Source organism: Saccopteryx leptura, chromosome 2 (assembly GCF_036850995.1).
Source record: "Saccopteryx leptura isolate mSacLep1 chromosome 2, mSacLep1_pri_phased_curated, whole genome shotgun sequence".
Lineage (NCBI taxonomy): Eukaryota > Metazoa > Chordata > Mammalia > Chiroptera > Emballonuridae > Saccopteryx > Saccopteryx leptura.
Window position 1 is genome coordinate 7,035,771 of NC_089504.1, and position 22,643 is coordinate 7,058,413.

General features: G+C 57.2%; 2 protein-coding genes across 5 annotated transcripts in view; one reads left to right on the plus strand and one right to left on the minus strand.

Moving 5' to 3' along the window:
- On the plus strand, positions 1-18,465 carry CRAT (carnitine O-acetyltransferase). 4 transcript variants are annotated; one of them, XM_066366939.1, is made up of 15 exons: positions 1-297; positions 2,955-3,218; positions 5,244-5,362; positions 6,518-6,571; positions 7,110-7,275; positions 7,649-7,823; positions 8,300-8,478; positions 9,347-9,447; positions 9,859-9,978; positions 10,136-10,258; positions 10,349-10,484; positions 10,828-10,890; positions 11,644-11,781; positions 12,462-12,724; positions 18,348-18,465. In XM_066366939.1, exons 1-14 carry the CDS (start codon positions 271-273, stop codon positions 12,675-12,677), a joined length of 1,881 nt encoding a protein of 626 aa, XP_066223036.1. In that variant the 5' UTR covers positions 1-270; the 3' UTR covers positions 12,678-12,724; positions 18,348-18,465. The 4 variants fall into 4 exon arrangements, with proteins under 4 accessions (XP_066223036.1, XP_066223037.1, XP_066223038.1 ...); XM_066366940.1 differs by lacking the exon at positions 18,348-18,465 and adding an exon at positions 14,960-15,230; XM_066366941.1 differs by lacking the exon at positions 18,348-18,465 and adding an exon at positions 2,129-2,267 and having other exon boundaries at positions 12,462-13,320.
- The window catches only part of DOLPP1 (dolichyldiphosphatase 1), a 10,154-nt gene continuing 5,912 nt past the window's right edge, over positions 18,402-22,643 (minus strand). The window contains exons 7-8 of the mRNA XM_066366943.1: positions 22,168-22,257; positions 18,402-19,813 (exon numbers count right to left, since the gene is read on the minus strand). Of these exons, the coding sequence (XP_066223040.1) occupies positions 19,777-19,813; positions 22,168-22,257 (127 nt within the window). The 3' untranslated portion in view covers positions 18,402-19,776. The remainder of the gene's footprint in view (positions 19,814-22,167; positions 22,258-22,643) is intronic.

Here is a 22,643-nt window from a genome sequence, read left to right on the forward strand (position 1 = left end):
TGGCCCCGCCCCGCCCCGCGCTCCGGGCTAGCCTCGGGGGCTCTCCCCTGGCCTGTGACCGCGCCCTAAGTCCTCCGCCCGCCGCCAGCCCGCCACCCGCCCGGCCCGGTGGGTGGGCGCGGGGCCGCCTGTGCCAACTGCCAGCGGTGACTCGGCGACCTTAGCTAGGAGGCTGTACCCGGGACCCACCAATCAATAACAAGAGCCGCGGCGCGGACTTTACTCAGCACCGGGTGCGGGGCGGACGGTGTCCGAGGGCCGGCCACAGCGATGTTGGCTTTCGCTGTCAGGACGGTGGTAAGTGCGGCCGGGAGCCCGGCCGGGCGGGACCTGGATGGGGCGGGCGGGCCGCGGGCCGGGCCGATCACGCAGCTGCGCGGGAATAGGTAAACTTGCAAACAAGCTATCGAGGCAGGCGACCAGGCCGGGCGGCCGCTGTTCAGCCTGGCCTGCAGCTGCGGGGGTACGGTTGGCCGTTGGGCTCCCCGGGGTTGGCAGAAGAGGAGACTGAGGTTCAAGGTCAGAGGTTAGATCGACCCATGTCCTCTAGCACTAAGTTTCAACGACTCGGAAAAGACAGTGGCACCCTATCTTCAGGCAGCACCCCCACCCTTAGACCTGGTGCCACGGAGCTGGCTGACATGGAGTGTCTCGGTGTTTTTCTCTGACTCACACACTTTTGCACGCTCAGCCTCAGCGGTCTCTGCCCAGGCCAGAACCACTTCTCCAACTGCAGCCAGTTGGTCAGCCTCCTTGGACTTCTCACACAGTCCCCGGGGAATTGTGAAACTCAGGTGGAGGCATCAAGCTGGACTGCCCAGAAAATCCTGAGAACTGGCAGGGGATGGCAGGTGGCAGCCCCATGCCCTCCCTCTCCACCACGCCCTCCCCCAACCTACGTCTACTCCCCAGGCCTCCCCTGAGGGCATCCCGGACCAAGAAGTGCTTTTTCCCTGACTTGGACTCCCTTACTCTCTACTCCAAACTTATCTCGGTTTGTACCTACCTCTTTCTGTGCCAAGAAGAACGTTCAGACATCCCAGACCCAGAAAACTGAGGGTACCAGTCACTGGCTTCTGGTGGCGAGACGATTCCAGGTGTCTCCAGATCCTAAGGCTCAACCTCACTCTTGCCACTGCCACCTGACCTGTGTCCCCATCCCACAAATAGCCTCTAGGTTTAATTTATTTAGTATTGATTTTTGAGAGAGAGGGAGGAAGAGAGAGAGAAAAACAATGATTTGTCGTTACACTTATTTATGCATTCTTTGGTTGATCTCTGTATGTGCCCTGACCGAGGATTGAACTTGCAACCATGGTGTATTGGGACAACGCTCTAACCAACTGAGCTACTCAGCAAAGGCCCTTTGATTTTTTTTTTTTTTTAAGATTTTATTACTTTTATAGAAAAGGAGGGGGGAGCAAGAAGTATCAATTCATAGTTGCTTCACTTTAGTTGTTCACTGATTGCTTGTCATATGTGCCTTGACTGGGCAAGCTGAGGGTTTCAAACTGGCAACCTCAGCATTCCAGGTTGACGCTTTATCCACTGCGCAACCACAAGTCAGGCCCTTTGATTTAAAGACCTCCACTCTTGGCTCCCAGCAGAATGAGGCACGGCTCAAGAGAACCAGGCTTTGGTGGAAGGGTGGCCAAGAAGGGCTCCCAAGAGTTCTGGAACGAAACAGGAGATGGGCAGGGCTCCCAGTGGCCACTGTCCACTTGCCATCTTCCCCAGTGTCTGCTCCCTTGCCCGAACCCCAGTTTTTAGGGCTGGTCTCAGGGTGGTGGTATACTTGGTAGCTAGGCAGTTTCTGCCCTCCAGCCAAGTTTTCTTTCATCAACCAGGCCCACACAGATTCTAACAGGTGGATTTTTTAATATTTCTTGGCTCACCTCCCTGGCTCTGGGCCCATCCAAAGAAGAAAGGCGGTCGTTTTCCAGGTGTATTGCTGCTCCCGTGCCCCCAGCAGCCCTCTCACATGCTCTCGGGCCCCCAGCTCTGGAAGCTAGGGCAGGTGGAGCACTCTCCACAGTCACAGCCCCAGACACCACCCCCGCCACCCTGGTCGTCCCCACTGCCACCTCTGCCTCCCCCCTGAATCTTGGCTCTTGTCTTCTCTTTCCAGCCCAGGCAAGTGGCTGCCTCTTGCTAGGTTCTGCTCGCCCACTTGGTAGCACAGTTAGGCTTAGAGATCCAGCCCAAGGCAGACAGACAGGGCCCAGAACCTCAGTCCTGCCATGGAGGACGGGCAGCAGAAAGAGAAGGTACGGAACGGAGCCTCTGCCGCTTGCCTGCCTCCTACCCAGTAGCCTCAGAGCGCCATCTCTCTCTCCCGCCTTCAGAGTCTCCCGGACTCTCTCTGCCACCTCTCTCCCGCCTTGCCAGGCCACTCAGCTCCTTCTGCAGCGCTGTCCCCCTGCTGCCCCTCTCCCCCCCCAGGCAGGAAGAAACCTGTGGCCTCACCCTCACCCGAAGGTGCTGTAATCATCTGGCTCTCTCTGATTTTTCTCTTCTTCCTTTCTGTTTCTCAGCCTCGCATGGGTGGGAGAAAAGGAGGTGGGGACCTCTGGGAGGGGGCAGTCACCTCACTGCTGGCTGGGTCGTGGTCTCAGGGTGAGAAAGGTGGGGCCCTGTGCATTCACACAGGTGGGAGGTCCCTCTCCCTCTGCCACCACCAACAGGTGCCATTCATCCTGACTTGGTTCACCTGAGCGCTGCCAAGACCAGTGGCCACACCCACCCTCCCCATCCCTATTCGCACCTCCAGGCATTGGGGAGGTGGAGACACCTATAGCTCGAGCGAGCGAGGGCTGGGAAGCCAGGCTGGCACCACCCAAGAGGCCGTCTCTGACCCCAGAGATGGGCACATAAGTGCCCAGGACTGCAGCGTGGGATTACCAGGGCCTCCTGGAGCTGGCGAGAGAATGAACAGAATGTTCTGCTGCCTACAGGTGAAGCCACAGGGCCTCCTCAAGCCCTCCTCCCTGACGAAGATTGCCAGCCGCTTCAAGGCACACCAGGATGCCCTGCCCCGGCTGCCCGTGCCCCCGCTGCAGCAGTCCCTGGACCATTACCTGAAGGCGCTGCAGCCCATCGTGAGCGAAGAGGAGTGGGTCCACACCAAGCAGCTGGTGGAAGAGTTCCAGACTGCAGGGGGCGTGGGAGAGCGCCTGCAGAAGGGGCTGGAGCGCAGGGCCCGGAAGACGGAGAACTGGGTAAGAACCGAGGGAACCCCAGTTCCCCAGGCCCCACAGATGGTGCGGGGGACAGGGTGCCCTCCCAGAGGCTGGGGGTCATGTGAGCGTCCGACAGTGTAGTCTGTCCCTGCTGCACACAGAATCTTCCAACACTGACTGTACATTCATCTGTGCCACAGAGTTTCTTAACTGTACTCTGTGGCTGGCATTAGGCAGAGCGCTGGTTGAGCAAGACAGACACAGCGGATGGCCTCTTGGAGTTGACATTCAAGTAGGGCTGGGAAAGAGGTTATTAAACAGGACTCAGGGAGTGGTCGAGGTCATTTCAGGCAGTGAAGTTCTCTAGAAATAAAAAATTGAAAGGATGATGAGAAAGAGGAGTGGAGACGGCAGCGTCTGGGACAGAGGGAGCACAGGCAAAGGCAGGAGCAACCCGGTGGGATCAGGGACAGACAGAGGCTGGGCGGAGCGCGAGGGCGGGCCAGAGGAGATTGGGGCAGAAGGACTTGGACCTGAGCGCAGTGGGAAGGGGCTGCAGGGCAGCTTCACGCAGGGGACTTGTGTTCAGTGACAGATCGCCCCACTTCTGTGTCTGTGTGTCACACAGGTGCATTCACCTCGTGGAAACATGTCCACACTGACGCTTCGTGCACTTTTCTGTGTGCGTCGTGTACCTCAACATCTAGTGTAACACGGCCGCCCGGCTGCCGGGCGGGAAGCGCCAGTCAGGGCAGGCGGCGGGGGGCTGGCGCTGGCGCCGAGGGGGATGCTGGCAGGGAGAAGTGGAGAGGAATTCGGTCCAAATACGTTTGGGTGCCAGTGCTGCTTCCCAACGGGGACACTGGGAGGGGGACAGTCCCGATCTAAAGCACCTGTGTGGGGGCAGGGGGAGGGGACTGACTGGGAAGGGTGACTGAGGGAGAGGCAGGCTCCTGCGAGAACCAAAGCCAGGTCTGAGGGGAGCCGGCGGCAGTCACCAGCCAGTGGTGGCCGTCCTGAGCCCGGGCAGGTCAAGGCCTCGGCCCCTGCAGTCAGGAGCGGAGTCTGGGTCTGGCAGTTCTCCAGCTGTGTTTAGCCTGCAGCTCTGTCAAACAGGCTACAGGTCAGCAGACAGCAGGTTACCCTCTGGTGCCTGTACAACGTGGGCGTGTCACCAGCCGTCACCCCTTGCCAAAGGCCCAACACGTATGGCCTGGTGTCACAGGCCGGCAGTTTCCCAAGGCGGGGGTCTGTGTGGTGAAGAGGATGTCCCACCGCCATCTGAGGTGGGGTGAGGAGGGGCAGTGGGAGCCGGGTCTCCAGGGCCCACAGGGCCTGCCACAGAGAGGCACACTGGGCACATGCTTGGAAGGGCTGCAGAGTGGGCAGTGTTGCAATCAAGCACATAAGAGGCTCAGAGGTGGCAGTCACCAGGGGGTCAGCACAGCTCCAAGACAGGGGCCTTGAACGTGTCCATGGCAGGTCCCCAGAGACTGTGCTCTCCCACTGGGTAGAGCCCACATCTTGTCACTAGTGCAATGAGTTTCTTCAGTGAGCTTCCCCCAGGTCGCCCTGACCTTGAGGTCCAAGTGAGTGTCCACTCCTCAAGTCTGACACCAACAAAACAGGCCGCAGGGGGCCAGGGTCCCCAGTTCTACACTGAACCTTGGGCTCCCGCTTTCCTGGGGAACGCCCACTTGGGAGGAGCAAAAACTCATTGGACTTTCTTTTTCTATATCTTTCTCACTTTTCCTTTATGTCTATCAGGCATGTATACTTTTATTTCTAAAAATAATAAAAGTCATTGACCAGAAAGAAACATGATTCACATCTCTGCCTGTCTCTTTCCCTCTTGCATTTTCCCTTGGCAGCGGTGTGTGCTTGCTCTCGCTGACTGGCGCGGGCTGAGGGAGATGCTGGGGCGCCGCTGGTGGGCTTAAGGGGCAGGTGATCCTGGGTCTGAGCATTTGAGAATCTGGGCTCCACCAGGGGGCCGAGGCCCTGGCGGAAAGAGTCACCGGGGCCCCCCGCATGCCTCCTGACAGGCTCTGGTCCTTTCCACAGCTGTCCGAATGGTGGCTCAAGACGGCCTACCTCCAGTACCGCCAGCCGCTGGTCATCTACTCCAGTCCTGGCCTCGTGCTGCCCAGACAGGACTTTGTGGACCTGCAGGGACAGCTCCGGTGAGTGGCTGAGGTTGGCAGAGGCAGAAGGTGGCAGGGCCAGGCTCCTGGGCATTTCCGGGGCCCTGAAGTCCACTTCGTCCAGGAGGGGAGAGGGACCCCAGCCCTGCTCACTGTCTTTCATCCCCACAAACAGCCTTACGAAGTAGGGAGCATCATCCCTATTTTACAGGTGGGGAAACTGAGGCTCAGAGCAGTGAGGGGACCTGTCCAAGATCACCTCTTGGTATTGGCTGACCTGGGACAGGAAGCTTAATAACTGTTCACCACCACACTGTGAACTGGGTCCCCTTCCTCCCCCTAAATCTGAGGCTACCCCCACCCAGTTCTGGTGCTTCTCCCTCCTTCCCTCTCTCCTCTGGCCGCAGGGCTGACCTTTGTACACAGTCCCCTTTTCCACATTGAGCCATATCACTTGCCCTGGACTCTGTTCCAGTCCTACCAGAGATAAAAATACCAGCGACAGGGATCTCCTGCCCAAGTACCCGCCACTCACAGCCACCACCAGCCTCTCTTAAAGGCCCCAGGACTCCCTGGGCAGGTCTGGGGGTTCAGGCCCAGGAACTCCACCTGGTGGTCCCCATGTTAGGGGCCAGGAGCAGACCAGGCGTCAGACATAGTTGGTGTGGCCTAGACAGTCCAGGGAAGAAAGCCAGGTTGAGAGGTGACCTGGGAAACAGAGGTCCAGAAACAGGGACCTAGTAGAGGGGACACTTTGAGCCACTGCCCTCCCATTCACACTCCTGCTCCTAGGGTCCTGGTCACTCTGTAATTGATGCCTGGGAGAGGGTGCCCTCCTTCCAAACTCCAGACTGGGGTTCGGGGACTCAGGCCCTTTGTGAGTGAAACCGGCTACACTGAACCCTACTCCAGCCGTGACCATGGGCTGGGCCTTAGCTGCTGGACCCTGCTGGGCACTTGGCCCGCAGCTTGCCTCCGAGCCCTCTGCCTCTCCCTCTGGAGGGTGCGAGAACGCAGGCTCTGAAGGGCAAGCTGGGACTTGAACACAGATCCTGACCTTGAACTCCTTCAGGCTGCTGTAAGCAGGGCATGAGGAGTAAAGCAATCGGTCCTGCCCTCTGCCCTGCAGGGGTCCCTAACCCAGTGACCTTCCTTGGGGCATCTGCACTTCTGATCTTTAATTGTTCCCTCCAGGTTTGCTGCCAAATTCATCGAGGGCGTTTTGGATTTCAAGGCCATGGTTGACAAGTGAGCAGTCCAGCCTGCCTTTACCCTGCCTGCCACTTTAACACAGCCACTCCAGCCTGACCCAGCCAGACTCCAAGCCCTGGGTGCTGGGCAGGCCCAGGGCTCAGTTGATTTCACTTCCTGTTGGCCCAGCCTCTGTTGGGGTTAGGGAGACAGCATGGGGATCAGGATGCCTGGTCCTCTGCTCCAGCTACTGGGACTTCCTCCTGGTGACCCTATCCCGAGAGGCCCCTAGAATTGGCGTCCCAGCCAAAGAGGCCCCCGGAGGTTGACTGGCTACTTAATCTGCCCCGTGGCAAACTAAAGCCCAGAGAGGGGAAGGAAGTTTCTAGGGTGACTCACAACAGGCCTCCTGACCCCAATCCAGCTCTGTCGGTCCCCTTGCTCAGACTAAGGGGAGGAAGGGACCCCAGGGACAACAGACACTGCTGGGTGTCACCTGACTCAGCCTGGCCCAGCCCAGCAGTACCCAGCAGCTCCGCCCTCCCCTCGCCCCTCTGCTTGCCCAGCGGCCTCTCACAGTCCCCCTGCCCCACAGTGAGACCCTGCCCGTGGAGCACCTGGGGGGGAAGCCGCTGTGCATGAACCAGTACTATCAGATCCTGTCCTCCTGCCGCGTGCCAGGCCCCAAGCAGGACACAGTCGTCAACTTCAGCAAGACCAAAAAGCCACCCACGCACATCACGGTGGTGCACAACTACCAGGTGGGTGGGCCCCACCGCCTCAGCCCCCTCACCGCGGCAGGGGAGGGGGCAGGGCCAAAAGCCTGCTTCCCCGACACACATGCCTATGTACTCCCAGCAACAGGTGGGCCCTGGGCGTCTCTACTGAATGTCCGCTAGGCCCAGCCTCAGGGAGGCCAAGAGAGCCGTGTGCCTGCCCAGACCAAGGAGAGCAATGAAAAGACATCCTCCCCTGCCTCTCCCCATTGCCTGACCCTGTCCCCTCAGCCGGGCCCAGGACAGCACTCGCTGTGGCCTCTGGGCTGCCAGGGCCAGGAAGGGGCATGGGATGTGACTGTTGCCAGTCTGAGGTGCCCACCAGCGCTCTTCTCTGCACCTGCCTGCTCCCGGACAGTTTTTTGAGTTGGACGTGTACCACAGCGACGGGACGCCCCTCACCTCGGATCAGATCTTCGTGCAGCTGGAGAAGATCTGGAACTCATCGCTGCAAACCAACAAAGAGCCTGTGGGCATCCTCACCTCCAACCACCGCAACTCCTGGGCCAAGGCATACAACAACCTCATCAAAGGTGCCCCGGGGGGTGCGGAGGGAGAGGCGAGGCCCGCGTCCCATCCTGTGCCCACACCAGGCCCTGCGTGGCCACGTGTCTCATGAATCCTCTCAGAGCAGGGGTTGCTAGACACATTTCAGGAAACTCCGCTGGGTTTAATTTCCTTTCCTCTATGAAGTAGCAAGTGGGATTAGATCTTGCATCCTCTGGCCGAGGAGCCACCTCTGCCTCCCCGTCCCTCCACATCCTGTTAGCCGGGAGCATCGTCCCTGACAGACCCCTGTGTGGGACCCCTGGCTGCTGCCCTGACTCTCCATGAGACCCTGGGCTATTGCTCCTTCATTTCTAAAGTGGGCTGGGCGCTGCCTCGGGGTCCTGTGGGGCTGCAGGGGCCTGTTGAGTGTCAAGCTCCGAAGACTGTCCAGCATCCAGTGGGTGTTTTGGAGGCCTGACACCGCATCTTGTGCCCTCCCTCCCCACCGTGCCACCTGCAGACAAGGTGAACCGGGAGTCAGTGCGCTCCATCCAGAAGAGCATCTTCACTGTGTGCCTGGACGCGCTCATGCCCCGGGTCTCGGAAGACAAGTACCGCAGCCAAGTGGCGGGCCAGATGCTGCACGGGGGCGGCAGCAAGCTCAACAGCGGAAACCGCTGGTTCGACAAGACGCTGCAGGTGAGGATCTGGCGGAGTCCCGACTCCCACCCCAGACACACCCTCACCTGGCCTCGGCGGCCTCGGGACTTCCTGCCTCTCAGCCGGGCGTCCCTGGCAGGAGGACGCGGCTGTAATTACTGAGCAGCCAGCCTGTCATTACTGGCACTGGCCCAGAAACTGCGGTCACCCCCAGCACACCCTTCAGCACATCAGAGAGAGCCAGGACACGAGGCCAGGCAGAGCGGCGCAGTCTTTGCATGATTTTCCCTCTCTGCACCTGTACAGTGGGGTGTGGCAGGACTTCCCAGTAGAATAGCTGTAGGGACTCAATGAGGTGGACGAGCATGGGATGTCCTTGATGTGGCCTGGGACAGGCCCAAAGCCCCGGATGAGGATTAGGTCTTATTAATGATCATAATAAACATAACCATTGATGGTGCACTGGATAAAGCTTGACCCAAAAAGCTGGGGTTGCCGGTTCAAAGCCCCAAGGTCAACAGCTCTGAGCAAGGGCTCATCAGTGCAGAAGTCACTGACTTGAGCGCGGGAGCATCCACACCATCCCAAAGCTCACCAGCTTGAGCCCAAGGTCTCTGGCATGAAGAGCCAAACCCAAGGTTACTGGCTTGAGTAAGCGGACACTGGCTTGGCCCCCATCAAGGCACGTACAAGAAACTCAATGTACAACTAAAGTAAAAGCAACTACGCGTTGATGCCTTTCACCCCGTCTCTCTTCCTGTCTTCTCTCATTCTGTCAAAAAAAGTTTAATAAATCATAGTAAGTCAGCAAACCCCTGAGGGGACTTTAGGGAGGCCCTTCCTCTGGGAGCCAGCCAGAGAGGGGCTCCAGGGACATGGGGCTGACAGGCCCCCATCCCCTCCACAGTTCATCGTGGCGGAAGACGGCTCCTGTGGGCTCATTTATGAGCACGCGGCAGCAGAGGGGCCCCCCATCATCAGCCTGGTGGACCACGTCATTGAGTACACGTGAGTGTGGTTCCCTCACCCTCCGCCCACTTCCCTATTTCCTGGTGACGAGTGCCACGGAGGTCACAGACCAGCTTGTGGGGGAATGGCTTTTCCCTAAAGCCTGGAAATCGGTTTCTTCAAAGGAAGGCTGGAGAGGGCATGGGTTTCAGAGCCAGCAAACCAGACTTTGAATTCTGGCTCAGCCTCTTCCCAGCCGCATGACCTTGGACAAGTCCCATCCCTTCTCTAGGCCTCCTCCATTTGGTCACTTGAAAGCTGGAGGTAGTTTCAGAAGAATAAATCCGAGAGTCTCCCTGGGGCTGGACCCCCCGTCCAGCTTCAGGGACCCGTCCTCCTCACTCCAATCCCAGGGATGGACCCAGGCTCCTCGGGCAGCAGCATGAGCCTGAGGCCCCTCTGTCCACATAGGAAGAAGCCTGAGCTTGTGCGATCTCCCATGGTGCCCCTGCCCATGCCCAAGAAGCTGCGGTTCAACATCACCCCTGAAATCAAGAATGACATCGAGAAGGCCAAGCAGAACCTTAGCATGTGAGTGCCGGGCGCTGGCTGGGAGGTTTGGGAGCCTCGTGTCGGACAGGCTTTCGCTGCAGGTCTGTCATTGTATCCAGCTGCTTCTGCGACACCCTCCCTGGGAGGGCAGGGCTGCCAGGCGCCTGCCCTCACCTGCCTCCTCCCCACCCCTCAGCATGGTCCAGGACTTGGACATGATTGTTACAGTGTTCCACCACTTCGGGAAGGACTTCCCCAAGTCAGAGAAGCTGAGCCCCGACGCCTTCATCCAGATGGCGCTACAGCTGGCCTACTACAGGTGCGCCCCGCCCCTCCCACCCATGAAGGAGGGTGGGGGCAGAGGTGGGGACGGCCTGCCAGGGCCGTGCTCAGCCCATCTCCCACCCAGGGTCTACGGGCAGGCGTGTGCCACGTACGAAAGTGCCTCCCTGCGCATGTTCCACCTGGGCCGTACTGACACCATCCGCTCGGCCTCCATGGACTCGCTGGCCTTCGTCAAAGCCATGGATGACTCCAGTGTGATGGTAAGAGGTTCAGATGAGGGTGGTGAGCTGGGCTCGAGCCACCTCCCTGCCTGTCCACTCTGTCAACACACATTGATTGAGTACCGACTATATGCCAGCCCTATGGTGGGCACTGGGAATATAACACAAGATGGAGCCATACATTTAGCTCTGAGCTTCCTGGCAGCCCAAGAGAGAAGGGAAGTTGCATTCACTCACTCATCAGCAGTGAGTGCCTACCCTGGAGTGGTGGTAGTTCCACTTCTTACTCTCAGACTCGTGGTGGGTGGGGAGCAGGCTGCTGAGACGGGGGGCAGGAACAGGGAGGGCACAGGGCTTCAGCTCCCCCTTTCCCTCACCCCAGGAGCAGCAGAAGGTGGAGCTGCTGCGGAAAGCCGTGCAGGCCCACCGAACCTACACTGACCAGGTGAGTGAGCCCTTTTGGTTCCTACATGCTTGACCCTGGGCATCTGCCACCTGCCTGTCCATCTGTCTGTGTATCCCTGCAGCAAAGGCTATTCACCCTTAGCTTGAACAACTCCTCCCCTGAGCCTTAGGGTACCTGGAACAAGGCTGAACGCCCCCATTTGAAAGATGGAGAAACTGAGGCTAGGCCCAGTGACTGCCCTGGTCCCAGGTTCCAGGTGAGCCTCAGGATCTTGTGCCATGCTCTCCCCACTGCGTGGAGCCCAGGATGCTGAGGGCATACACAGTGGGCAGACAGCAGGGTTTCTGCCAGCTGACAGCTCGGGCTACCGTCAGCAGCGGGAGGTCTGGACATCCATCCTGGCTCTGTCTCTGAGCACATGTGCCAGGATCTGCCCATGTACACACAGACCATTTAGATCTTACTGCCACCTACAAGGGGAGTTCAGTGACTGTCCCCATTTTACAGACGAAGACACTGAGGTTCCAAGATGTAAGTGACCTGCCAAGGTCCCACAACCAAGATGGGGCTAGGCCTGTGCTCATAAATCCTACACTGTCTGCCTCCCTGGGCAGGCCCCTGGGTCTCAGTTTCCCCATCTGTGAAGTGAGGGCTCTCCTGCCTGGCTGTTCTGGTCTCATGGGTCTGAGGGGCCCGTGAACGGAAATGGTCTGGCTGCCACTGGCTTCTGAGGAGGGCAGCAGTGTCCTGTAGTGTCACAGGCCCTACTCCTGACAGCACCCCCTTCTGTAGGCCATCCGCGGAGAGGCCTTCGACAGGCACCTGCTGGGCCTGAAGCTGCAGGCCATTGAGGACCTGGTGAGCATGCCTGACCTCTTCATGGACACTTCCTATGCCATCGCCATGCACTTCAACCTCTCCACCAGCCAGGTGGGCCACCGCCCCATCTCTGCCCTCCGGGCCCCTGCCGCTGGCCTAGGTGCCCTGGGGTAGGACGGAACAGAACCCACTGGAGCAGAACATAGGCTGCACTGACTGGAGCCAAAGTCTAGATTAGAACATGGTCAGACCTCGGTAGTGGCGTGGCCCACACAGGCCACCATAGGCTACTTCCAGAGTGGCTGAGTTTGGGCAGAGCAGCGAGGGTCAGAGGGCTTCACTGCTGCTCAGGCAGGCTGAGGAGTCAGGGCTCCCCAGGGGAGAGTCGCTTTATTTACCAGCCAGACACGAAGGAACATCTGCCCCAGCCAACCTGTGCGGGGTACTGACAGCAGGGACACCTCTGTCTCTGCCCCAAGGGCTCACAGTGCAGCCTGGAAGCACTGAGGTAGTGATGGCCCCCAGGAAGTGCTGGTCAGGGGAGTGCCGAGGGGGAGAAGTTAAAGCCCCCCAGGAATGTCAAGGAGGATCCACGGAGGGGTGACACCAGAACTGCACCCCAAAAGACCAGAGAGGGTCACCTGTCTGATGGAGAAGAGGAAGGCGTCTCAGGCATAGCACAGCAGGAGCAGAGATGTGGGAAGACAAGCTGGTGCCACCAAGGGGTGGCAGGGACCTGGCGGGGACCTGGTGGGGTTGGGGTGCGAGTCTTAGTCCTCTACCACCCACAGGTCCCTTCCAAGACAGACTGTGTCATGTTCTTTGGGCCTGTGGTCCCAGACGGCTATGGCATTTGCTATAATCCCATGGAGGCCCACATCAACTTTTCCGTGTCAGCATACAACAGCTGCGCTGAGACCAACGCAGCCCGCATGGCACACTACCTGGAGAAGGCACTCCTGGACATGCGTGTTCTGCTGCAGAGCCATCCCCGGGCCAAGCTCTGAGCCTGCCGTGCGCAGGCCTGCCGGAGCCGCAGCCACGCCATCTTCAGGTGGGCCGCCCACCAGGACTCCATCCTTTGCTTTCTCGCTCTGGGCCCCACAGATCTGACTGAGCCAGGGTCGGCACCCTCCAGGGGGCCTGTAGGCCCAAGCCCAGTGCCTTCCATGGGTGCCAGGTCACGTCACGAACTGTGTTCCAAGGCTGAGCAGCACATAGGCCCATGTGTCCCATTATCACCCACGGGGAAGGGAACCAGCTGAGCCCACCACCCAGGGTGGGGGGCTGGGAGGGTCTTTCCTCCACAGCTCAGCTTGGCCAGTGCCTGCCCTCTGCGCAGCGGCCACGTCTGGCCCCCGGCCCTCACTCCCAAGGACCTCGAGACAGGACTCCCTGGAGTAGGGGGCTGCAGGCCTACCCAAGGCTGAGGCCAGGGCACAAGGGGGACAGGGGAAGGGGAAGCCGGGGCCTGGCCTCAGCCCCCCTGCAGCATGAGCCGTCCCCCACGGGACTGCCGTGCGCTTCCAGAGAACATGGCTCAGGAGCCCTGGCTCGCTCACTTCCCCTCGGTTCGATTCCTGACCCACGTTCCGGATTGTATGATAGTAATAAGCAAGGTCGTCAATAAAGGGAAAACTTGGTGGTGCAGAGGCATTCCGCTGCGGAGGCGGGCAAGTGGGGGCAGACACTCGGCCTCCTTCCGGCCTCCGAGTCTGGGCGCTCGTGTCCAAGCGGCCAGTGGCCCCAAGGGCTCCCAGAGGAGCCGAGAGGAGGGGCCCTCAGGCTTAGGCCAGGGAGCCATGGACCAGCTCCCTCTGCAGGGCTCTGGGACTCATGCTCAGACGACTGCCACCTACCTATGCCTTGAGCCTCTCCGGCCCATGGGCTGTGGGTGGGGGCAGCTCCCCCAGGGAGCTGCAGGCCTGAGGGCTTGGGGCTGGTGGGCTGTGTAGCTGACTCCCAGGGCCCAAGGCCTCAACCAAAGTGATGCCCCAGATGACATGGCCACCTGATCAGAACCTGAAACTGCCTGTCCCCAACCAACCCTAGGCACCTTGCCAAAGTTAGGTGGGCTGTGTGTGGGGAGAGGGGTCTCCCCCTGAGGTACACTCTGGCCCTAAAGCGTGTGAAAACCCAGGGCAGATGCTGGGAGCGGGTGGGAGAATTCACTGAGCCTTGGGGTGCTTCACAGCCTGGCTGACCTGTGACAGTCACAGGAAGTGGAGCCTGTGCTTTTCCCTTTTTGTCAGATGAGGAAACAGACTTCGAGAGGTTAAGGTCACCAGACCACTAAATAGCAGAGCAGAGATTCCCAGGAGCCATATTTGCCATACCTCAGGTTGGGGTATGGGGAGCCCCTATAGCCAAAGCCCCAGCCCCACACCGCACCCACCCAGACAGCCCAGGCACGAGTGGAAAGGAAGGTCATGGCTGGAAACAACCCAGACTGAAGCCTGTGAGCTGTGAAGAGGGAGGACACGCTGCAGCCCGGAGGGCACAGAAGATGCTGGCTCACCCAGAGCAATGACCAGGGACGCCAGCCTGTGCTGGGATCTGCTGGGCCCTACTCAGTCTCCCAGACACACAAGGGGGATTCACAGCGTCAGCATCCTTGCTCTCCAGTGAGGGTGGGTGGGGTGCCACTTGTCCACAGTCCCAGGGAGCAAGAGGTGGAATCCAGACGATGGGGGAGTGGGCGGCCCTTTGGACCTGGCCATCCCTTGGGCCCCTAGCAAGGCCAGCAGGGGTGGGGGTTAATGGCAGAGTGTGTGAATGCCCTTTCCTGGGCCACGAGTGGGACGGCCAGGAAAAACGCCACAGTATACAGATTGGGTGTCTTCATCTGTACAGTGCGGGTGACGCTGCTCCCTCTGGGGGGTCCTGGGAGTCCAGGAAGGGGGGGCTCGCAGCAGGAGTTGAGTGCTGTGTGAGAAGCAGGGGAGGGGAGAGTGAGCCAGGCCATGGACATTGCACTGACAGGCACCTGGGACGCCCAAAATTCAAGTTCTAAGAACCATACAGGCCAGGTCTGAATATTGAATATAAGGCAGGATTTTCCCTCCAAATTCACCTTCAGAAATGAGAGCATCCCCCTGTACTTTGGTGTTACAGTTCTCATCTGAATGCTTACTCAGTTCTATAGGGCCACAAAGTACTTTGGGGAAGGCACACTGAACACCTAAAGCTACCTCAGTCGGTGTTAGATGGAACGCTTAGAGGTCCCTGGTGGCAAGGGCAGGGAAGGAAAAGGCAAAGAAGCAAAGAAATTTAGTTATTACTCCTGAAGGTGTGACGTGTGACCTCAACACTTGAAGTGCTGGATGTGGGTGGGACAAGCAGGTGCTTTAAAGGTCTCTGGCCTGACCTGTGGTGGTGCAGTGGATAAAGCGTTGACCTGGAACACTGAGGTCGCTGGTTCAAAACCCCAGGCTTGCCTGGTCAAGGCACAAAGAAGCAACTACGAGGAGCTGATGCTTCCTACTCCTCCCCTGCTACCCCCTCTCTCCTCTCTCTAAAATCAAGTAAAATCTTGAAAAATCAAAACAAAAATAGGTCTCTGGACACATGGGAACTGTGTTGGGGAGATGACACACCTATAGGATTTTTTAAAAATCCATTGTTTGGCCCTGGCCGGTTGGCTCAGCGGTAGAGCGTCGGCCTAGCGTGCGGAGGACCCGGGTTCGATTCCCGGCCAGGGCACATAGGAGAAGCGCCCATTTGCTTCTCCACCCCTCCGCCGCGCCTTCCTCTCTGTCTCTCTCTTCCCCTCCCGCAGCCGAGGCTCCACTGGAGCAAAAATGGCCCGGGCGCTGGGGATGGCTCTGTGGCCTCTGCCCCAGGCGCTAGAGTGGCTCTGGTCGCAACATGGCGGCGCCCAGGATGGGCAGAGCATCGCCCCCTGGTAGGCAGAGCATCGCCCCATGGTGGGCGTGCCGGGTGGATCCCGGTCGGGCGCATGCGGGAGTCTGTCTGACTGTCTCTCCCTGTTTCCAGCTTCAGAAAAAAAAAAAAAAAAAAAAAATCCATTGTTTGGGTCCTGGCCAGATGACTCAGTTGGTTAGAGCACTGCCCTGTCCCATGGCACCAAGGTTGCAGGTTCCGTCCAGTCAGGGCACACAGAAGAGTCAAGGGGGGGGGGGGTCAAACAGTGAATGCAGAAACAGAACAAATCAATGTCTCTTTCAAACAAAATTTTTTTACATTATAAAAAATACGAAATTTAAAATATATATATGAAATTAAGGCCTGGACGGATAGCTCAGTTGGTTAGAGCATCTTCCCGAAGCACAGGGGTTGCTAATTCGATTCCTAGTCAGGGCACACGAACACATTGATATTCGTGTCTTTCCCTCTTTCTTCCTCTCTCTCAAATCAATAAAAACATAAACATTTTTTAAAATAGGAAGTTAAAGAACAGAAAAAAGTAAGTTTCTAAATAGCAAAAAAAATAATTAAATAATCTACTGTCTATGGGCACTCGTGGCTTGGGATAAGATTCCAGTGCCAGCCTCGTGCACGAGATTCCTATGTGCTGCTGGGCTCAGCCACATAGCGACTCTGATGCCAACAACGCAGACGAAGAGCTTGATCTTTTTTAAAGGAAGGAAAAAAGTGTTCTAAATATATTTTGTGTTTGAAATGTGAACATGTGATAAGTAAAGATTACTTGGCTTTTACCTATATTCCTTAAAAGTGTCTATCCAGGTAGGCATGAACTTTATTTTCTTTAGAGATGAGAGACATCGATTTGTTATTCCATTTATTTATAAACTCATTGGTTATTTTTTCTTTTGTGTCCTGACTTGGAATCAAACCCACAACCTTGGTGTCTCAGAACAACGCTCTAACCAGCTGAGCTACCCAGCTAGGGCAGGTGGGCATGAACTTGCCTTTGGCCCTCTTCGTGGGGAAGTGTGTGCCCAGGAGCAAGGGCAGGCCTGGGGCAGAGCCAGCCAAGGTGAGGGCCTAACCGAGGGGGCCACACAGGTGCCACATTAGACTGGGCATTTATCCAAGACCCTAGGAGGGTGTTTAGGGAGATGCTGAGGGCCTGAAGGGGGCCTGAGAGTGGGGAGAAAGGAACCCTGGGGGAGACTCTGCTGCCTCCAGGTAGGGTCTGAGGGTCTGGACCCACAGAGTGGTCAGTGGGGCACAGAAAAGTGGACATTTCAAAAACATGAGTTGGAGTGAGCGAGACTTTGCACCTGACACCAGGACATTGGGTGGGGCGGTGGGCGGGGGAGGTGTATGTCAAATGAGGTGAAAACAGGGACTTTAGCTGAGGCTCCGGGAACTCCGGGTTCGCCAGCCCTTCCCTGTCTCCACGCTGCACTCGGGAGTTCTGCCCCATCCTCCAGCTCACCGTTTCAACTGTATCTAGCCTGCTATGAAACCGACCTGATGAGCTCTAGTTTCTCAGCTCTTGGATTTTTCCATTCTGATTCATTTCAAAATCTTCCAGGGTTCACCGTATAGCTTCCCATTCCCTGCAGACATTTTCAAATTTGTCTTTTATTTATTTATTTATTTGAGAAGCAGGGAGGCAGAGAGACAGACTCCTGTAGGCACCCTGACTGAGACCCACCCAGCAAGTCCCCTACTGGGCAATGCTCTGCCCATCTGAAGCCACTACTCCGTTGCTTGACAACCAAGCTATTTTAGTGACAGGGTGAGGCCATGGAGCCATCCCCAGTGCAAGGGGCCAACTTGCTCCAACTAAGCCATGGCTGAGGGATGGGAAGAGAGAGAGAGAGAGAGAAGGTAGAGGGGGAGGGGTGAAGAAGCAAATGGTCACTTCTCCTCTGTGCCCTGACCAGGAATCAAACCTGGGACTTCTACATGCTGAGCCGATGCTCTACCACTGAGCCAACCAGCCAGAGCTGTCTTTTATTTCTTTAAAACATAAAGTTTACAGTATGTGCCTGATCATTCCAGCATCTGAGGTATTTGCAGGTTTGTTTCCATGTCATTTTCTGCTGGCTCTCAAACACGGTGTCATTTTCTTTGGCCATCTTTGTCTACATTCTATTCATTGTAACTTTAAAACTACTCATACAACTAATTGAAGTCTAGGATGCAGGTTCCTTCCTCCACAGACTTGTTTGTTTCTGCCTCTTGGGTGAAGACACCTTTACTGAATGTCAAGGTCTGCGGCCCACTGGGACCCCTGACCCATAGCCTTCAAACTCTAGTGTGGACAGAATTATTTCTGACACCTCAGCCTTGGTTGTAGCCATTCTGCACCTCAGGTAAGTGAATCAAGGATTAGACTGCCAACCTTGGCCAGTCTTTGGGTTCGACTTGTATTCATCTCATTTCTACAAGGCCTCCAAAACCCAGTTCAGTTTGCAGTTATTTCATCCAAAGCAAGATCCTGAACAACGCACACACTCAAGAAATAATGAATTAAACAAGGAGCAGAGAGGTGTTTATCCTGACAGCTTAGGAAGAGCACACTGGCTGTCCCCAATCCTCCAGGGCTGTCAAACGGAGGAGGAACTAGGCTTACTGAGAACAGGTCTAGAGCCTGCCAGGACCACAAGGGGAGGCGGGAAGGTCTCCCCAGACTCTAGTGGGAAATGTCACAGGGCCACTCAAGCTGAGGCTTTGGGGGCTGGAAGGGATAGACGTCTCAGAGATGACTTTATGGTTTTAACTAGATTCTTGCTCCTCAGGGTCACGTGTCTCCAGCCTCCTCTCCTAAGCTCAAGTCAACATGCTCAAGCTGCCAGAGTTCAAGATTTTATTTTAAAACAACAGTAAACAATTTCATTGATTTTTCTTAAATCAAACCACCTCACGCTTGGCTTGTCTCAGGCAAAATGTAAAAAATATGAAGGAAAGGGGAGGAGAGGAAAATACGGGGACTGACCAACCTTCCCCAGAGTAGGCCCCTGGTCCTGACATCTGGAATGGCTTTTGGACACTGTCTTTAACAAATGAAAACAGAAAGCACCCGAACATTGTGCTTCAGCAGCAGATTACGAACCTCCACAAGGGGGGGGGGGGTGAACACAGGTCCCCAACAGCCTGGTTCAGTTCTAGAAACTTCCAAGAGTCTGGAAGTATGTCCACTCCACAAGTCCATTTCAGAGAAACCGAGAGAGTCCCTTTGGGAGGAGCCGTCCCCTGAGCTGGACAGGGGGGATCTGTAAACCACACCCCGAACACAGGCTCGAGGGCGAGCCAGGCAGTTCCGAGCCTCTCGGAGCAGGTCAGGAAGGCTAAGGAATGTTCAGAGCGAAGAGGGAAGGGAAGGGTGGGGACATCGGGCACCCAGTGCCCCTCCTCTCACCCGGCTCCTGGTTCCTTCGCACTTTGTTCTTGTGGAGATGAAGACTACCCGCTCCGGATGGCAGGACCGAAAAGAGCTGTAAACAGCTTGGGTTTGCTTACCCACATGTGCAGGCTCTTTTGCCAGAAAGGGACCACTGTCTGGGGGACAGGGGACCAGAGAAAGCCCTTGTGGTGTAAGGTCCATCCAGGGCGGGGCACCACACAGCCGCCAGATGCGTGCCCTCTCTGGGTCCCGGCCCCCCGAACTAGGAAACACTGACTTAGGTTCTGGAATGGCAATGGTGGCAGGGAGGACACAGGGGTGCTCCCACCTCCCGGGCCCCCAGGCCATGCTGCCTGGGCTCAGGGCAAAGGGCCTGGGTCCCTCTGTACTTGGGACAGCCACTACAGAGCACGCTCTTCCAGCCTCATCTCCAGAATCCTGTCTGCCATGAACAAAACCAAAAAATAAATAGTGTGTATTTTCACGCCCCCTGGATTTCCTGGCCCTGCAAGCACAGGTGCCAGCCTTCCTCCTCTCCCCACACCCAGTGCCCACACCAAGGGCACTCTCCGCCCAGCCAGGCGCTGGCAGCAGCACAGTGAGGCTCTCCGGCCGTGTGGCCCCCGGCAGCAGGTCCTCCAGGGTCCTGGATGAGGGACTGGCTTGGGCCTTTGGGCCACCTTGTTCATTAAAATTAAAATAAGAAAAAAAGGCTCCACTTGGTGACGGGTCTGTAGAGGTCTCTGCTTCATCCCTCTGTCTTCTGTCTGTCCTGCAAGGCATCACGCAGGCCAGAGCTGAGGCCGGGCCCAGCCGCTCACCGATCACTGCAGCTTTGTCCCCAGCTTGCGCTGTCTGTTTCTGCAAGACGGGGGTGGGGTGCCTGGGGGTCAGCGACGAGACTCCTAGCATTCAGCGACCCCCTTTGCTGTCCCCTCCCTCCCCACAGTCCTATCAAAATGGGCAAATGCCACCTGTGGATAAAGTGTCCATATGGACTGCTGAGGTCACCAGTTCAAAACCCCAAAACCTTGGGTTTCCCCAGTCAACACACATTTGAGAAGCAACTACTAGTTGATGCTTCCTGCAACCCCCACCTTTCTCTCTGTCTCCCCTCACTCTAAAATCAATAAATAAAATCTTTTTTTTTTTAATGTGTGAGCCTGACCAGGCAGTGGCACAATGGATACACCATCGACCTGGGATGCTAAGGACCCAGGTTTGAAGCCCCAAGGTCACCGGCTTGAGTGTGGGATCATAGACATGACCTCATGGTCGCTGGCTTGAGCCCAAAGGATGCTGGCTTGAAGCCCAAGGTCACTGGCTTGAGCAAGGGGTCACTCGCTCTGCTGTAGCCCCCTGGTCAAGGCACATATGAGAAAGCAATCAGTGAACAACTAAGGTGCCGCAACTATGAGTTGGTGCTTCTCATCTCTCCCCTCCTGTCTGTCTGTCTGTCCCTGTCTGTCCCCCACCTCTCTCTCTCTCTCTCTCTCTCTCGTACATGCTAAAAAAAAAAAAAAAAAAGTGAATGCCCACCCCAGACCTGGAGTGATTGCAGGTCAGACTGGAGCGCCTGCCCTGGGACCTGGCACCTGGGGCCTGATGAGGGTCAATCTCTCTAGATCGCCCGTGTCTCAAGCATCTCGGCTCTGGAGTTCCAAAACGAAGCCAGGAGGTTAGGGCAGGGTGAGCGGCAGGCCAAAAAAGAGGCAACAGGGACCTGACTAGATTCCAATTATTTATGGCGAGTCCTCCATTGCAGATAAGCCAGCACAAGCAGGGTTGTTATAATCGATCAAAACTGACTGTAAGGTAGTGAGTTCTCTATTTGGGAGGTATGTAAGCAAAGGCAGACCTACTGATGGGAGTTACAGAAGAGACTGAGTACCTGTGTCAGCCCATCCATGATGGGCCCAGGAACCTGAGGGAAGCAGGGATGATCCCCCCATTTTCGAGAGGGGCCAGCTGAGGCTCAGAAAAGAGAACTGGGCATGCGAGAGCCCGTTATAATGCAGAAACCTAACTGCTCCCACAGGTCCTGCACGGTGCAGCCCCAGCCTCGCCCAAGCCAGGCTCTCACTCCCTGGGCTCACCACCAGCCTGTCTGGTGGACTCACCCAGCATCCTCCTGCCTCCGAGCCTGTGCGCACACTACTCTGTCTTCCGAGCGCACTCTCCTGCCAAGCCCCCCACAGCAGTTCTGGTTGGAGCTCTCAGGCCCAGGGCACTCATCACACAGGCAGCTGCCTAACTCTTCCTGTCTCTGCTGACTGCTGAGTCTGTCTCCCTCCCTGCCTACCCTCAGCACACAGCCTGCCACAGAGCATGTACACAAAGAACTTTGGTAAATGAAGGCAAGTGGTGGCCGGTAGGGCCAGGTAGGGTGGGGGGCCAGGCCACCAGACAGGGCATGCCTCTGGGGCAGGCCACTCTGGGAGCCAGGCGCAGAGCCTGGGCCAGCTGGGGCCTCTACTCTAGTAATGGGATTGCCTGCCCTAACCACCTCAAATCCCCTTTCCTCATGGACCCAGGGCTTTACCCTTAAGCTCGTTACGATAATTTGGATTCTTATGTACTAGACACATTGCCAGGCTGCTGTGATGCCCCGCCCTGTCCCATGATCCCTCTCATTGGCTCCTTGGGGAGACTTCACAGGCTTGCTCTGGAGCCTGACCTTGCCTCAGCTCCCCTCAGAACCTGGGGAGAAGCCAGGCCTTCCCTACACTCGGGATTTGGGATGAGTGGGGAGGGAGAGCTCAACCAGTAGGCTCCAAAGCCCAGCTCTGCGCCAACTTGCTGTGCACCTCCCATCATGTCCTGTGGGTAAACACCTCGGCTTACCCATTTATAGGAAAAGGGTCCGGACTAAACAGCCTGAGGGGTGTCCATACACAAGCGCCCTGAGCAGCTCAGCTGCCCAGCTCTCTGGTTCTGGGCCGTAGGGGCTAAAAGCGTAGCTCTGGGCCAGACAGCCTGGATTCCCAGCCCTGCTCCTCCACCCACGATCTCTAAGTCATTCATCAAGTGACTCCTTGTCTCAACTCTCAGCCTCAGTTTTCTGATCTGTAAAAAACGACCCAGGGGAGGATTCAATAGGCAGTGCTTAGGCAAGTGCCTGGCTCTTGGGGAGCCCTCCAAAGTGGGGGCAGTGGCTGCTGTGGGGCTCTGCCCCAGCAAGCCAGGACCCAGTTATGGCTGAACCCTTAACTCACCTGGCTTCTGCCCGAGTTACCGTGTACTCAAACCAGAGAACGTTGGGAATGAGGCTCGTGTCTCGGATTAGGAAGAACTCAGAGATAGGCCTGGAGGAAAGACAGACACCCAGAACCCCAGGACCACATCAGGGCGTGAGCGTCAAGCCAGAGTCCCCCATGAATGCCTGGGACCACCCGTGCACCTTCCCCCCCTGCTCAGAGAGCCTTTGCCTGGCCTGTGACCCCAGAGCCACTGAGAGACCCAGGTATGTCACCTGTGTGACGCTCAGGGAGGAGCACTACGCCAGGGCACACTCAGCTCAGCACGGCTCAGGGTGCTTTCTAACCCCCCGAGAACCTGGGCAAGGATGAAGGACGCGGCCTCGGCTCTGGGCCTGAGGAAAGCCCTGGGAAGCATGGAGCCAGGCACGTGGGCCTGCAGCCCACGCCCCGCAGAGGCCTGGACAGCAGGGCTCTCCACGGGGACCGAGCTG